The sequence below is a fragment of the Eutrigla gurnardus genome (genome assembly GCF_963514095.1).
Source record: "Eutrigla gurnardus genome assembly, chromosome: 8".
Taxonomy (NCBI): Eukaryota; Metazoa; Chordata; class Actinopteri; order Perciformes; family Triglidae; genus Eutrigla; species Eutrigla gurnardus.
This window is the reverse complement of record NC_139922.1, coordinates 21,339,958-21,356,477: the sequence shown is the minus strand read 5'-3', so window position 1 is coordinate 21,356,477 and position 16,520 is coordinate 21,339,958. Positions and strand designations below refer to the sequence as shown.

General features: G+C 42.1%; 1 protein-coding gene across 2 annotated transcripts in view; it reads right to left on the bottom strand.

Annotated features, from left to right (window-relative positions):
• Positions 1-16,520, bottom strand: part of LOC311017363 (metabotropic glutamate receptor 4-like) — a 111,057-nt gene that overhangs the window by 46,011 nt on the left and 48,526 nt on the right. For both annotated transcript variants that reach the window (XM_084015636.1, XM_084015635.1), the window contains exon 2: positions 11,123-11,339. In XM_084015636.1, coding sequence (XP_083871762.1) covers positions 11,123-11,339 — 217 coding nt within the window. The remainder of the gene's footprint in view (positions 1-11,122; positions 11,340-16,520) is intronic.

Sequence of the window (16,520 nt, the reverse complement as noted above, 5' to 3'; positions counted from 1 at the left end):
AAAAAGAAGAGTTTTTAATATTCTTCAGGAGACGAAGGTAACAGCATGTCATTATCGACAATAAAAGAGTTATGCTGGAGAGCATCTTGTTTATTCAGTTTCCCAGATTTGGGATTTGTAAAGCTAGTTCGTTGACAACATGCCTGTTCAGAACGGGCCGAATGCCTGGCCTATTGTGTTGCTGCTTGCAGCTTTTTTTTAACTGCTCGTGTTGTGCTTCCTTGGGTCCTGAGCAACACACAGTGGCATAGTTGCGTCACACACCCAAGTCGCAGCTACTCACAGTCCAAACGTAGCACTACAATCTAAGCTCATGGGGAGAAACATCAGCCTGTGGCAACAGTAGGCAACGGCCTAGGGGCCCAACTACAAAGGCCGGCTATAGATTTCTCTATATTTTATTTAGATATTAACATGATTGGATCTAACTCGTTGTACCTCAAAATGCCATAAAAATAGTCCCCCAAAGCACAAGATAAGCAACTTTGCTGTATAGCCGACTGCTTATTGTGTACTTCTCCTTCAGAGGAAAACATCGTAGTACTATATTTACACAGCAATGTTACGGTCTATGTTGCATATTCAGATTTGCTCACAAATGAAATATAATACATAACTATTCATTAGACTCTCTCTTTCAGCATCTTCTTAGAATTGAAAGCTTCCGCTTGAACGGACGTAAAGTAAATATAAGTACGTTTGCTGGTAATGCCTTTCTTGCACTCTGCTCTTCTCTTTAGAGAAAGGATTTGTTTGGGGTTAATCATGAACATCTGTAAAATACTTAGTGGAGCCAACAAATAGGAAAACAAGTAGGTGTATTATTCACTTGCTTTGACATAACCTTGGTTTTTTTATGTAAAGCATGTTTTAATTAGCGGAGGTATTTGCCGGCTGTAACATTATTAGTGTTATAAGGTAGTATCAAGTCTTAGAGAGGGGAACTTCCACATGGAGGACAAAACACAGAGGAAGTCGCACACTACGGCTGCAACATGGTGAAATACACTTTACGAGGTATTTATTTCCAAATTATTCCATTTTAGTTGCTTGTTTTGACATATCCGCCACAGTTATTATGAAGAGCAAGGGATTAATGAGTAGAAGTACTTTGCTGCAGGTAAAGTTTTAGTACAATGGGTGCCCGGCTCTACACCCACAGAGTGTGGAGTAGTTCGGATGAGAGGTTCTAGACAGACAGCCAGACAGACAGACAGACAGACAGAGATTCCATGGTTTGTCGTAAACGTACACAGCGAGAGCTTCCAGGGCAACTATAAATTAGATTTCAAAATGACTGACTGACATTTCCTTCCTCAGTGCAAATGACTTCTAAATCAAAGACACGCCTCCGAGCACTGTGACATGAGCTTTTCTGCACTCCCCTAAAATGACTCACCTGACAGCCATGGGCCTCTCCTCTTCCCAAGGAGAATCTACATGGCAAAACTCTTGAGTTGAAAATGTTGTTTACCTTATAGCCTGAAGAGCAGAGAGTAAAAGTATTGCGCTTCTTTGCACGAGGCAAAGCAAACATTGATGGTGCTGCTGTCTAATCAGGCGTGGGCGCGGGTGAAGAGCAGGCTGCAGAGGCCTCGAGGTGCACATTCTCACATTGTCAAAGAGCTGCTGAAAACTTCCCCGCGACTGATTTGATGTCAGACTGTCAGGCTCTGTCAGTTGAAATGTTACCTTCAGTAGCTGCCGTGCATTTCTGACAACAGATGAGTGAAATAGCGGATGACGTCCCGGATTTAAATCTCCCTTCTTCTTTTTTCTTTTCTTCTTCCCCTGGCACATCGCAATAGTGTCTTTATCGGTGCCTCAGATGTGATAAATAGCTTCTCGGCTTTGCCAGCATTCTTCATTGTAACCTGCTGATACAGCCAGCAGCAAATTCTGTGTGGTCACGGACGAATAGCTGCAACAGTATATAAATGGCCAGTGGTGTTTTTTTGTTTTGTTTTTGTGAATATGCTTACTTACTGTTCACCAGGCTTTATGTGACTTTGGCCTATTATTATTATTATGTATTAAAATTCTATTAAATGATATCACATAAAAGGGCTCCAGAGCAGAGCTGCAACAATCTGTAGTTTATTTGAGAGATTTGATCGTTTTAGTGTGACGACGCAAAGCTTTTCTCTGTCATGTTTAATAGTAAACTGGATATCCAAGCAATAAGAAAACATGACCGTGTGAAATTTTAATGGGCATGTTTCACTATTCTCTTTCATTGGTTTAATTGGCTAAAGAAAATAATCAGAAGATTGATCACTGATTAAAACCATCATTAGTTGTGGTCCCATTCCACAGCTCTGTATCCAGTAGTCAAGTATGTCCTTAAATTAATTGGTAAACAGCCAACCTGGATGCTTCTCCCTCTGATGAGCTCTAAGTGAGAACACCAGTGCAGAGTCACACTATTACAGGATAAGTTTCTGGTCAACATAGAATTCCCAGAAATGTTTCTCAAGTACATGTTTCAAATAAAGATGCTGCTCATTCTTGCTTCTTTACAAAAATGTGCTGCGCCATCAGACTGCACCAAGGTTCACAGGTCCCCCCCTAAGCAGCAGCAGGATCCGACTACTTGAAGGTCCATCTATTTTGTGATAAAGTGTCTTCACCTTTTAATATTGCCTCTGGCAGGCCGCAGGACAGCCTCCTGCAGAGGCCAGACCGGCCTCACTGGGCACAGCACTTCTGCAAGATGCATTAATGAACGGACCGTCGATGAAGCTACCTTTTCTGTTTGTTTGGCAAACTAGTGGTCTAAAAGCTCCTGGCTTTAAGGTGGACAAGGGTAAATATGTATAGGAACAGCTGGAGTTCCTTCAGTGAATCCCAATTTAAACACAAAATATCTTCTTTGCACATTTCTCTGAATATATCTTCTCCTAAACAAACGTGACGGATACAACTGTGTAAACTGTCAGCTGAATATTTACTGCATGCAATGATCAGAAAGAGAGCAACTGAGAGACGTTAAGCTCGACCAACCGAACCCCACAGATTTGAGTTTTGTGTCCTGAGTGGAAAGTGTTGGTGTTGGCAAGTATCTGTGACATGATTGAGATAAAGCACCTTATGCAAATGAGAGATCTGTGTGCAGAGTCTCGACAATCTCTCTCTGTCTCTCTCTCTCATTGATTTTCCAAACTGTCTGAGGAACCATGTTCCAGGTGTTTTGCGAGGAACATAAAGCAATCCTTTGGAATGAAGCCGTGACAGTTTTAAAGACATGAAACCATTCACAAAATGCTGCATTAATCAAACAAGGTAATGAGCAGTGGGACATGGAAAAAAGTACTAAAATGGTCAGAGCAATGAACAATGTAACCGTAGTGGAAACAGGAAATTTGCTGAAATGTTACTGTTTTTTTATCCTTCAATGTCTTGAAAACATGCTGCTGTCTTCATTATGACGTCTGAAGTTTTTTCCTTTTCTAGCTTTGCGTTATGCTAACATGTAGATGTTGAACTGCTCCGTGGCCGTAAACACTGTTCATTGTTTACAGCTCTACGTGGTGACATTACCATGCAGTAGGCCGCAGGTGAACCGTGCGCTGGGTAATGACTGAAATAGCAACGATACAGGTGGCTGCACAGTCAAAGTAAATTCACCTCTCGTCTCACCGCCTCGCTTTTAACCCTCAGAGGCCCAAAGCGGCGTTCATCAGGACTCAATGAGGCCCGAAGTAGGACGAGCAGCTGTCTGAGCACTGACAGGGATTTTCCTGCGTTTGACATCTTGAGCCAAGGGAACATGAACTCCTGCACTCTGTCCTCTCCTTTTCCCTTCCCTTACGTCCTTTCTCGCACACAAAGTGGAATTTTAACAAGGAAGGACGTCAGGCAGGAAATTCTGTTGAAGTGTTCTGGTCATTTCTTTCATAATTGCAGGTTAAGGCCTTGACACACCGGAGGCGTGATGCATGAATAACGAGAAATTCTGATACACGCTCCTCTGAATATTATATGTTTAGGGTTTTTAAACGTAGGTTTCCGAAGAGCCGTTGTGAAGCTCAAAGCATTTGGCAACGTTCATGACCATCTACACTCAAAGTGGCCACGCTCTCAATTAAGCCTCAATATAAATTTGCCTCCCATAATGTTGTTGGGAATATTAGCTTTAGTCTGTACCAGGCTGGAAACACGCATAATTCTGCTGTAAAATTGGGCATTTTTACAGTTTTTGGCACTTCATTTCTTAGTTCCGGAGGCTGCTGCTTGCTTTTAACATGAAACCAATTAATTACAAGCACTGCAGTTCTTTGTATTCATCATTGTAATGTTTTAATAGCTACAATATAATACGCTCATAAGGCCCATTTTCATAATACTTAATATCTCGTTTGTAATACAAAACATTTAAAAATATAATTGAAACCTCTTCTTCAGACAATGTTTTTGGCGAGGCGTTTCAGGTGATTGAGCGTTCCAGTCACCGCTGTTGACATTTCCCTCATGACAGAGGGTACAGTACGCAACCCTCAGCTCTATCATTTGCATAATCTCCCTGTCATCCTTGTGATGATGTGTGCTAGCTTTGCCCTCCTTTGCTTCAACCGTCATGTCAAAAAGGGGGGGGGGGGATATCTGATTGTTTATCATTTTAAATGATCTATCCAGCAGCACGTGTCAGTGTACAGATTTGACAAACAAAACAAGATATTATTCATAATTGTGTTGGATGTAAGATACATTCTTCAATGTCTGCAAAATCCACTGTAGAGAAAAAAACCCACTACTTTTTACAAGGTGAGGTGGGGAAAAAATGACAGAGAGCGTCAGCCTCCATTACTGCAGAGCAGCGTACGCTCTCTAATAAGGACACTGGAGGCACAGCAGCCTTTCAGAGAGAAGCACAAGCTGAAAGAAATCTACTGAGAGAGCAGAGACTCGAGGACGGTCTTCCATTTCAAGGGTGACAACAGCGAGACATCACACCGAAAACACGTTTTATCCCTCTTTCCTCGCCATCATCTTCCGTAATGACTCTCCAGCCTTAATCCCGACGGGCAGTTTGAGAGCTGATGCACAATGGGGATGACCCAAATGAAAACCCGGCTTTTTTGAAAACAGCTCTGTGTATCAAAGGTGGAGCATTTTGGTTACCGTTCCACCAAAAATGACAATTTATCATCTGAATAACTGCCCCTCTGAAGGTGCTGAGGCACTTTGGAGACTAACAGGTTCTGAATGTGAAGCTTGCATTGTCTGACATTAAACATTCATGCATCTCTTCCCTCGTCTTCACTGCTGAGACATCTTTTTACTGGATATGCCTTTTCCTCTTCCATCGGCAATAAACCAGCCAATCGGCAAAAGCGCTCTTCCTCTGACTAGGTAACTTGTAATTCCCTCCACCAAGAGGATCATGTGATCCGTGAGTGAGTGTGCACCTGTCCGTCTGTCCACGGCTAATCTCTCATTCCGCATGCATCATATTTTGGGGAGCCAGTTATGGCTGCATCCTCATGGACCTGCTGTGGTTGCGGTGACTTGCGCTTTCTCAAAACGCCTTTTATTGCCTTTTATATTGCCTTTGCCTGCCTGCTGACTCCTCAATGGCTACATTTTAGCAGCCACTAACAATATCACAGCTGCCCCCAGCTGCTTATATGTGGCCAGAGACACGATGGGGGGGAAACAGTTTGCTCACTTTTATTGTTTTGGACGGTGTGTTTGGCTCTCTGGTAACTGAACTGGCAGTATGAACACTGCTGGGTCGATCCCCACCGCTGGCGAGTTGAATTTGATTTTTTGACCAGATTGTATGAAATGCCGACTTCAAGCCGATTGCTTTTGAGTTTGAGAGAAGTGAGTTTTAGTTGCTACATGGGGGAGTGATGTGTGAGGTGTTTTCATTCGTACAATACAGCGGTGGTCATGGCAGACGACTCTCCTGAGTGCACCTTTCTAGTTCGTGCCTTGTTTTGGTGTGGCCACACTTTTTTCTGCATGGGCCTCCTTTTGGAGACCGTACAAATAATCTTCAGTACTTTGTTAAAAATATAACCAGTTGGATGTTTTAATCTCATATTGACATTATGAAATGTATATTACATTACACAATTCATTTGGTATAGATTTGGTAACAGTGGTAGGAATAGCAATGCCGGCATTGTCGGTATAGCTGTACAATCTGCCGCATTATGACCTACTCTATCAACTAAATTACAACTTAAGCTTATTTTTACTGTGTATTGTATCATATTATGGTGGGATTCTCAGTACGAGGTCAACTGTTGTTTTTTTTTTGCTTCACGGATGAAAAAATCTGGAGGCTTTGACAAAAATTGTTATACAACATGAGAAACTCCTTTAACTTAGTAAAACACAAAATCAAAATGAAGCTTTCTTCTTCTCCTCTTTGCAGATCACAGCATCTTCTATAGTAGCAAACACTGCACTTCCTGCTGACAAAATATCCACAGGAGTCATGATTTGTTAATCATAGAAAATAAGATTATTTCTTATCCGAGACAAATCTTGAAGTCAAAGGAAGCATTCAGAAAGAAAGTTATGGTAAAGTTAAAGAAATTAAATTGTTACACAATCCAATTTGTGACCTGAAGAACATATTTGTGAAAATGCTGTCACGTTTTTACTGACAACAGAGGATACTACAAGTATTCTCTATTTAGAGGGGGCAAATCTGTCATTTCAACTGGTCTTAAACCTGTTCTAGACCGAACGCACTCAAGATGAGGTCATCTAAGCAGAAACATGCCGGTCCCCCCTCGAGTTCCTTAATTGTTGTTCTCACCTATTTCAGCTGGAGTTCATGCTTGCTCACACAGAACTCTAAAGGTTATTTGCAAACTCCTCTGAGATATCGACTGCCCCGGTGTCAAACTGTTTCCGCTCGGCGGTACCGGTCCACAGGTCCAGCCGGTCTGATCAAATGCTGTGAGTTTCCAGTTTAATTCTCTTTCCACTTGAAAGCCCTGTGAGCTGCGATCAAATGATATCAGATTCTCCTGCCGGCAGGACCTCACTTCACCTAACATCTAACGCCTCAACCCAGCCCACACATATATACTTTTTAAAATGTTTATTTGACCAAAAATGTGTGATTGAAAACAATCCTATGAGTTGGACTCTGTGGAGCGTCTCATTATTTTATTCTATTTCCTAGTGAGACAAAAAAGATGTTTCTGTCTTTTACATTTATCCTTCAGTTAGTCTCAAATAGAAACATTAAACCGCACAGGGCTGTGAAGAACACGCCAAACTTTAATAAAAAAAAAAAGCTGTAAAATAAATTTATGAGTTTGCTGTGGTGGAAATATAATCCAATCCTCCCACAGAAACACCAGCTGCAGTGTGTTGACGTTAGGACCTCACAAGCATATGGTCCGTGGGTCAACACGGCACTCTGTGTTTTTTAATTTTTATGGCTAGCATCTTGGCAAAAATGACCCCGAGAAACAAATTATTGAGATAATTTCCAGTTATAGTAATAATTTGTTTAATTAGATTATGTGACGATTTGTTTTTAAACGAACGCAATAAATGAAATGTTATTAAATAAAGCCCAATCTACATAATTCTAATCGTGCTTTAACGAACCTAAATCTGCCATCCAAAGCTGAAATCAATTTTCCACCCAGTGAAAACGGGGCCACTGTGACATTAGGTGGGCGAGACTGCTGCTCTGTATGGCCTTTGGCTGGTTAATGAGATAGAACATTTGGCCAGTTCTGATCCGGCTGTTTTATTATGTGAGCAGACAACTGCAGAATCCATTTAGCAGCCAAATACCTGTGGCTTTGGTTTTGACAGAGCTCCCCGCCCCTCCTCAGCGCCACTGTCGTATAATCAATCAACGCCTGAATGGAAAGAGACGACGTGGGCATCAAAGCAGATTTCAGCACGTAGAAAACAGACTCATGTAGATGTTTGGCAGCAATCACTCACTTTGTCAGATTTAAAGGAGCTATTTGCAGGGAGACTTGACATATTTTGTGAATCCAAGTCAACAATTGTAATGTTTTAGTCTACAAACGATGATTTTGCCTGTGTGATTAACATTTTTTTTTTCTAAATCATGTGAGGGCCCAGGGTAATACTCGTCACGTGCAAATAGGGCTTTGAAGTTCCACTGCAAATACCCTACCATGTCTCGCAGAAACACAGAGGTCATGTGATAAGTTATACATCCCGTGTAAACAGGGCTTCCGACTATCAGCTCGCCCTCTGCGCTGAGACATTAAACACCAGAAGCCTCCCCTTCCCGTGGTTGATCATCGTCTTGGCTTTGCTTTAATCTCTGTGACATTTAGGAAACGTTCATCTAACCAGGCAGGGATAACACTTTTGTCATTTACAAACTGAAGCTGAGGCTTCAGTCAAACATGGCCCAGAGCCGTACGACTGTATTTGACATGCGACTAATAGATTTCTGCCTTTACCATCAGCACATAATTATTTCTTGAGTCTGACTCAGCCTCCTTTTTTTACTGTTAAATTCAACTTGTAAGATCAAGAAGTTCAAATATAATAAAAGGAGATGAACATACAAAGTCATCACATTTCCGTTTGTTTTTTTGGCTTTCATGTGGAAACTTAATATAATATATGCTATAAATTATACTGCTTATACCACTACTGATAATGATTAGAGTAAGTATTTAAATAAATAATGAATAATATTTTAATCAAAGCAGTTCTAGTGGATGCACATGCACAGATGTTATTAGTTTGTTTTCCACATTTAATCTGAAACGCCTACATTTACTGTACACAGTAGCTGCATTTGGTGAAAAATCTTGTTTTTAATTAGCAACGCTGATGTTCCCCACACAGATTAGTACCCAAACCACGTGTTTAAAATCCATGTACCTCAGCGACGTGATGCAACAAGCATGTTGGAGGCTCACAAAACGTTTCTAATTGAGGCGTGACCTCAGGAGGCACGTTAGACTGTGAAATGACATCACAGAGGGCAATAAAACCCCTCAGAAAGTATCAGATCTCTGAAGCAGAACTGGAACAGGTGGAATGAGCAGAAGTTTGCAGGTCTTTAAGCATTCATGACTCTGTTAGGGCTTGATTTAATGAAAGGCTGTGCTGAGTGGATTGGAGGCCCCTTCAGGGATTCTACACCTTTTGCTTTGAGTGACTTCCTTTGAGCTTAAGAAAACCGATCTAGAAACGTCACTGCGTAGCAGGTTTTCTCTCCTGAGTTCTCACTGTGGAAATAATACAGATTTGTTCACATGTTGTATACTTACAGCCTTTGAGGCGTGATAATGTTTTAAAATACCTCTCCTGTGCCATTAAAATCTCATTTTGGTGTTTTGGAATCTGGATTGTTTACTTGTGGTTTTCATCAGCCGCTGCCACCAACTGTTACTCAATTATTGGATATTCTATTTGCACCTTACGCCTACATCAACAACATATAAAACTGCATTTTATTCCCATAAAGCAAAGGTTTAAACAGATTACCAGAAGAAGCGGGGATCACACTCTCAATGAAACCAGCATTTTGTCAAACAGACTTTGGATATTAAGTCTTTAAAAAGAGTTACAGGCCAGTTTGAAGGGGATGTGTTCGAGAATCTCTTTCCACCCAACAATTTAAACATCCGCATTTCTGTAGAGGTCTTTTCTCCTCTTGTCTTCATGTCTGCCCTTTTTTTTTTTATAGGAATTTGGGAATTATATGGTTTAAAATATTACAATGTAGTTTCTTTTCTGAGAAAAATAAGCTCAAATCATAGTGGAACTGTCATGTCGGGTTTTGAGTCCCCTTTTGCACGGGCTGTTAAGGCAAATACGCAGCTGAGCTGGACAGACTGGAGGGCTCTCTCCCTCAGCAGGAGTAATCTGCTGCTGGTGCTTCTCCAGGACGACTGGTGATGGGCAGCAGCTTGGAGCTGGCAGCAAAGAAAGGAACGCGGTGGCACAGAGAGTACTGGACATGTCGGTAGTGATTACATTCTGCTCCGGAGAGGGTCATGGGGTCAGACTGAGCGTGTGCCGGCAGCTCCCTGTGCCAAACAGACTGTATTCCCAACACTGTACAATGGCTTGGACTCGTGTTGCCCCCGGGGCCTCGCTCTGCAGCCTCGCTTTCACACTGTCGCCGCTTGTCAATATTTGAAAATCAGATTGCGTTAGCATCACGTCTACTGTATGCTCAGTATAGCAGATGCAAGAGTTTCCCCGAAGACGGGCACTTTTCGGGGAAAGAATTCAGACTTCAACATAGCCCAAACTTTTAAAATGAGAAACAGTTGCAGGAAACATTTACGTTACTTTCGTCGTAGTGCGACAGAAGCTTCGGGACTTGTGTCAGCGTCTGGTACACAGATTATTTTACTACATGATTATTGTATGAACTAGCGTCAGCTAAAACCCTGAGCCTATAAGAGTTCCTATATTCATAGCATTATTGTTGCAGTTTGACTGACTTCTAAAGGGATTTAATAGAACTACTGCAGCATAGACAGCTGTCCGTTTCTTTTCTATCTCGCTTCCACAATGTTGTAGCATTATTTCTTAATAGTATTGCACACAAAACATAGCTAATTAGATGAGCTACAGGGGCTGCACAGTTATGGCCAAAATGATAATCCCAATTATTGTTGATCAATATTGAGATCAAGATTACGGATAATGATGATGTATTGATTTATGGACGTTTTACTGTGAGTACTTTCACATTGTGCTCCATTCCCACAGTTAACAAAGCTTTGCATCAAAATAATGTACTATACTACTGCCCTGCTGGTGGCTGGCTGTTGGTTTAGCATGCACTTGATTTGATACGCTGCAGGGAATTTTACATTTTAAATGTCAATATGGTTAATATAATCATAATTTACTTGGGAAGCCAAAATGGTGATCAGGATTAATATAGCATTAACTGTGTAGCCCTATAAGCTTCTGCTTCACATCTTCAAATCTAAGTAATGGTTGCATTCTAACGCGTGAGCAGCAACGAACAAACCCGGCTTCTCTCTAATTAACAAACGCATCGAGCACAATTAAGTAAATCATTGGATCTCTTAATAGAATCAGTTTGTGTACATGCTGCGTTTTGCATACTGCATGTTGATTAAAGATGAGATTCACACGAGGAACGTTCGAGCAAAAGACTCACCGTCCTCTCGGGACTTTTGAATAAACGCATCGACGCCACTCTCTCCGTAGTTCCCCTCCGAGGCGACGGTGGAGACGTAGTTCCAGCGCATGGCTTTGACGATATCCACCATGGCCTGGGCCTGGTAGGTGTCGGGCGGCACCACCCGCGAGAAGAAGTCGTAGCGGGTGTTGTCACTCAGCTCCGGAGCTGTGGAGGCGTAGCTCACCTGAGGGATCTGCGGGAGAGAGAGATGGATGAGGTCACACGCTGTGAAAAATGTATGAGTAACATACTTTGCATAAATGCATTACATGTTCAGCAGGAAAGGGTTCTTTGCAGTTTCACATTCAAATGCATGATTATAATATGAAACTTAACATGTGCTCCTCGGTTCTGATTTGAACCCCTGCAACGCTGTCGCTTGAAATGGTGCCGATACTCGGCTAAGGTATACTTTCCACACAGTAGCACCAGTAATATGCTCTCAGATTCACACTCGTCTCTGACATAATGTGAGGCTTATTTTGGTGTTGAAAAACATAAAAGCACAAGATCTGCCTTTCAGAGCTGCATTAATACCCAGTGTTCTTGTCAGAAACCACAAAGCCTTTATTGTTTAATGAGAGAGGCTAGAAAAGCATGAATATAACATAACTGTTGTGTTGCAACAGTCAGACCTCGCTTAGGTTAAATGTTGAGGGGTTTCTTAATAGGATGGAAGAGAAGGAAGTGGAGCTTATTGAAGATTGAGGTACTTCTCAATTAATATTCTTTTGATAAATGTGTTTAAAGATATACATCCATGAGATGAGAAAACGGCTATCGTGCATTTCTGAGAGTTTCCCTATTGAAGCCTTTGAGAAGCCGCTTCTACCAGGAGACCGTTTTCCACCAAGAGTACATGTAGTTTTTAAAAACACGGGAAAACCCTCTAAAAATAGGCGATAGCCTCAGTTCCCGAGTTGTTCCAATTTTAGTTTTCTCCTGGTGTGACACAATCGACGTACAGGAAAGACGAACAAGGACTGTTTCGATGAGGTTCACTTTGTATTTGGATGATCGGTAAAATGAGTCGTTGTCTGACTGGAGTCTGGTGGCTTTGAGGAAAATATATGTTTTGTACATTGATGAATGATAATACTTGTCACGTTTCTATCATAGCTTCGGTCATCTTTCTATGGCTCCTGTGCTGCACGGCTTGTCTAAACCGACCAGATTTGATGTCATTCAATAACGTGTTTCATGGTTTAACTTCAAATTATTGACATTCTTTCCATGCTGATGGATTTTTTTATTTCTTTTTTGTCCTGATTCTCCAGGGTTCAGGCAGTAGAGTCGCAGCTGCTTCAAACCAGAATGGTTTGAATGCGTGAGTCAGTGAGTGAACATCTTTTAAAGTGCATGTCCAGCTCAGCATTAGAGCAGACTACATGTCCTTAAGCCACTCCTGCCTTTTAAAGACGTCTTAATCCGAGAAATCGTATCGTTTCTACAGTAAAAACGCTGAAAGTAAAACGACAAAATACTGTTTGTGTCGTTTTTGGAATCATCTGAACATTTAGAAAATGTACAGTTAGCCACATTTCACAGCCTCCTATGTTATAACATGTCTTTTTCTGTATTCTTTCAACAAAACAATGTAATTGCAATAGAAAACATTTCCATGATAAATAAGTGCTGTGCCTTCATCTGATGACTGACACTTGAATGACATGCTGCTCATCCTTTCCAAACACTGTTTGTCACAGCACGTCAGCGTTGCTCTGGGAATTTTGACAAACACTGTCACCTTTTTAGCATCCTGACTGAGTTTGAGGGACACGTGGATGGCTCGATAAACTGAATCCGACACTGAAAAACACTTTGAAACCCGCAGTGTCTTGGAACAACATTCATTTCTTACATCCATGTGTGCTTTTTTAGCAATCTGAAATTGAAAAATGTTATGTTTTGGCGGTTTACTTTACATCCCGCAATGCCACATCAAAGTAAATTTTACCCGCCAACGCTTTGCCAATATTTTCTGCAGACACACCGCTGTGGAAGTGATACCGTCCCTTCCTCTCTGCCTCGCTTCACCCAGCGGAGGCCTTTGATGTGGTCAGCCGGAGCGACGCACTGATCCTGCTGCTACCGCGCTCCCTGCTTGTCACTGCCGTCTGTGTGAGGAGCACAGCTGTTCGATCCGTACCCGTGACCTACGCCTCCTAACGACAATGTAACCCAACACAAGGATCCTCTGGGTAAAGCCTCAACGGGGTGAACGAATGTTAAACATGTCCTCTTGTGTCATTTTATTGTTTTTATGTCCGAGTCGTGCTTCGGCGCGGGCTTGCCTTTGTAGCTAGTGACTTGTGATGCGGCAAACACGGCAGTCAAAAGCAGCCTTGTTAACTCGATTCCCTTTCGAAGAAAGAAAAGAAAAGGCGGAGGAGGGATATCTCGTGTGCGCGCTAATGGACCGTGTGCATGTTGCATGTCGGCCTCTTGAACGGACGGCTCTCGGGCGTCCCAGGTCATCGCGCTGCGACGTGTCCATGCAGCGTTTCTGCGTCGCTTGTCTTGTTAGAATCGCTTGTGAAAAAAAACCCTCTGCCCTCATGAACTGTGAGCACCGAATGGCATCCATGTTAGGAGGCCGACACGCTTCATGCACGCGTCCCATCGGGATGCCCCTAGAGACGCGGACCTTGACAGGGTCTGTGGCATGTTTGGACTGGCGGCAGCCAACCGACTTGTTGATTTAACACCAGGTGGTAACAGTGGGCTAAGATACACCTGACCATTCCTTTGCTCACCCCGTGTGCCTCGATGCTGGCAGGCAGAACTTTTCTCCTCTCTTACACCTTGCTTTTCTCTTGCTCTTGGCAGAAACACAAGTGTGAACCTGTTTTGTTTTTTTATGGCACTTCTTTGACGTCATGAGGCACGATCTAGCAAGCTGAAAACGTGTCGCGCAAAGGTGTTTGGAAGGTGTTAACAATGTCTCATTTTTAGATTACTTCAAGGTTCTGAGACGCCGCCGAACAGGGGAAATTATTCCTTTACAGCTTCAATTTGCCCTTCAGTTTTTAGTGCTGCATGTATGTGTAATTTTACAAAGTAAGTACACTGTGTTATTCAGAATACATTATAAGGTGATAGCACATGTATTAAAATAGAAGCATTATTAGACCCGTCCTCCTGCTGATAGGGCCGACTGTACCTGCTGGCTCGAAGCCTATTATCACAATAGCCCCTCAACGTCTATTCAAAAGAGCTGAAGAAAGAACACTTCGTTTGAAGTTAAATACGTGGCATAAAATCCAGTTCAGCTGTTGACTAATAAAGTAGGACGGAGCTTAGTAGCTCAGTAATTGAAGATTACTTTTAAAGAAACATTTTGTTTGTCTGCAAAGACATTCAATGCATTAAAAATATGATTTTCTCTCTCCTTCTCTCTATCTGTGTTTTTAATTTCGCTGCGGTCATGTATGGCGGTGCAGGCGTGACGTGTCTGGTCCCATATCTGCCAAATAAGTGGGAGCTGCAGTGAAGCTGCCCTGCAGTGTGTTTTTTCACCTGAGAGATTTTTAGCTTCCGCAGCAATCGCACAATTCCAGCATTCTGTCAGGAACGGGACAGGCAGAGCTTATCATGTTTGGTGTTGGCGAGATTCCTTGCTCGCTGAACTACAGCGTTACTCCTCAACACTGTGCTTCTCATAGGATACAGTCTTAGCACTGACTCAAGAAATTATATTCCTCAGCAAAGGGCCCCTTCTGATCCCCCTATAGGTAGTCAAAAGAAGCGGGGATTGGGAGGAAATATAAAGATGTGATGTGTTGTGAGAAGAGAAGTATGCGGGCGAGGAGAGAACATCTTGGCAGGAGTTTGACGTATGGAAACGGCATGGTTAAATTCAGGATGGCTCACTATCCTCACAGCTACATCTTGTGGGGAAGATGTTAGTAAGTTGTTCAGAAATGGTCTCGTCGCTTGATTGTGGTGAAGCATTTACCATCTGTTCAGGCTGAGCAGCCTGTCCTCTGATATGAGCTCTTTGTGACCCGGCCACTTCATGCAAAATATACCAATGCACTGCATTTCCCCCCTTAAATTTCAAGAGCTGCTTTAATCTGCACCTTATCACCCCAGCACCATCCATTTAATTGCTAATAGGCTTTGGAAATATGCTTAATTGCTGTGATGTGAGTCTCAAGCAGATTTTTTTCTCTTGCTTTAAATAACTGTGCCTTTTTTTTTTAATTCAATGAGCTCATTTGGCACCGCATCAATGCAGGAGTAATGATGCTCATTAGAACTGTACAGAAATATTGTACATCTGCACTGTTTGCTGGGGAAGGAAAAATCAAAAGCTTTAGTCAGGATCTGGAAATGTTCCATTAAAAACTTCCTGCAAATATGCTGGCAGTATGTATTTTTTTTATATATATATATCTGAAAGCAGAAAGAATAAGTTTGGATGATGGGCTGTGGAGTTGGACTGGATGTGATGAAGACTGGAGGAGGAGGAGTGCCTTCCTTCGTATTAAGATGGTATTTTTATCCGTTTATTGAAAGTTAATGTCAGCAAAATCGTTTAGTTTGGGTTCATGAAGCGGTTAGCGAGCCCACATATAGCTCGCTAAATACAGTGAATACATTCGCATAACCCCTCCCCCAATCAGTGATTGTCCAATCATAGCTTAGTTATGGGCACCAGTTGGGGCTACAATAAGACATTGAGGGTTCTTCTCTTTTTTTGCCTTTCCAAAATTCAACACAAGAAGTAAACTGCGAGGAGTCAGTTTATTATAGCATTATAGCATATAGCATCAGTTACATACATAATTATGACCCTTTTACGTGTAAACCTGCTAGATGGACACAGCGTAGTCGCCACCGTTCCATTAAGGAGCAGCTGAGTGTAACACCGGATGTTATCGTGAAGCCTCCAGTAGATTCTCACCCGGGGAGGAGTTGAACGACGCTCTTCCCGGCATACTTGATTGATCAAACTAGAGTGTTGAAGATAATTTTTTGTGTACTTTATTATTTCAGCCACTCAACAGTTTCAGTGTTCTTGTCTTTAAGGCACTTTCTGCCAAGAAAAAAGCAGAAGGTTGCTTTCTGCACAACCAATCTGCTGAGTCATAAGGCGCATTGAGATCTTTCATCCCATTGTTGCTGAGATCAATATCGTGAGACTAGAGTGAACAATGCGAGCTCCACACAGATGCTCGGGCCAAGGATCTGACCCCCTTCTCTGCAAGGTACCACCAAGGCTGAATTCATATTTTCCAACGTTCCTTCTTTTTATGAGAATATTTCCTCTATAGATGAATAGATTCTTGAGTGCAGCATTACCTTTGACCTGCAATCAGTTCTTCATGTGGCCTTCACACTCATAAAAAAAAAGACTACAAAACTATCC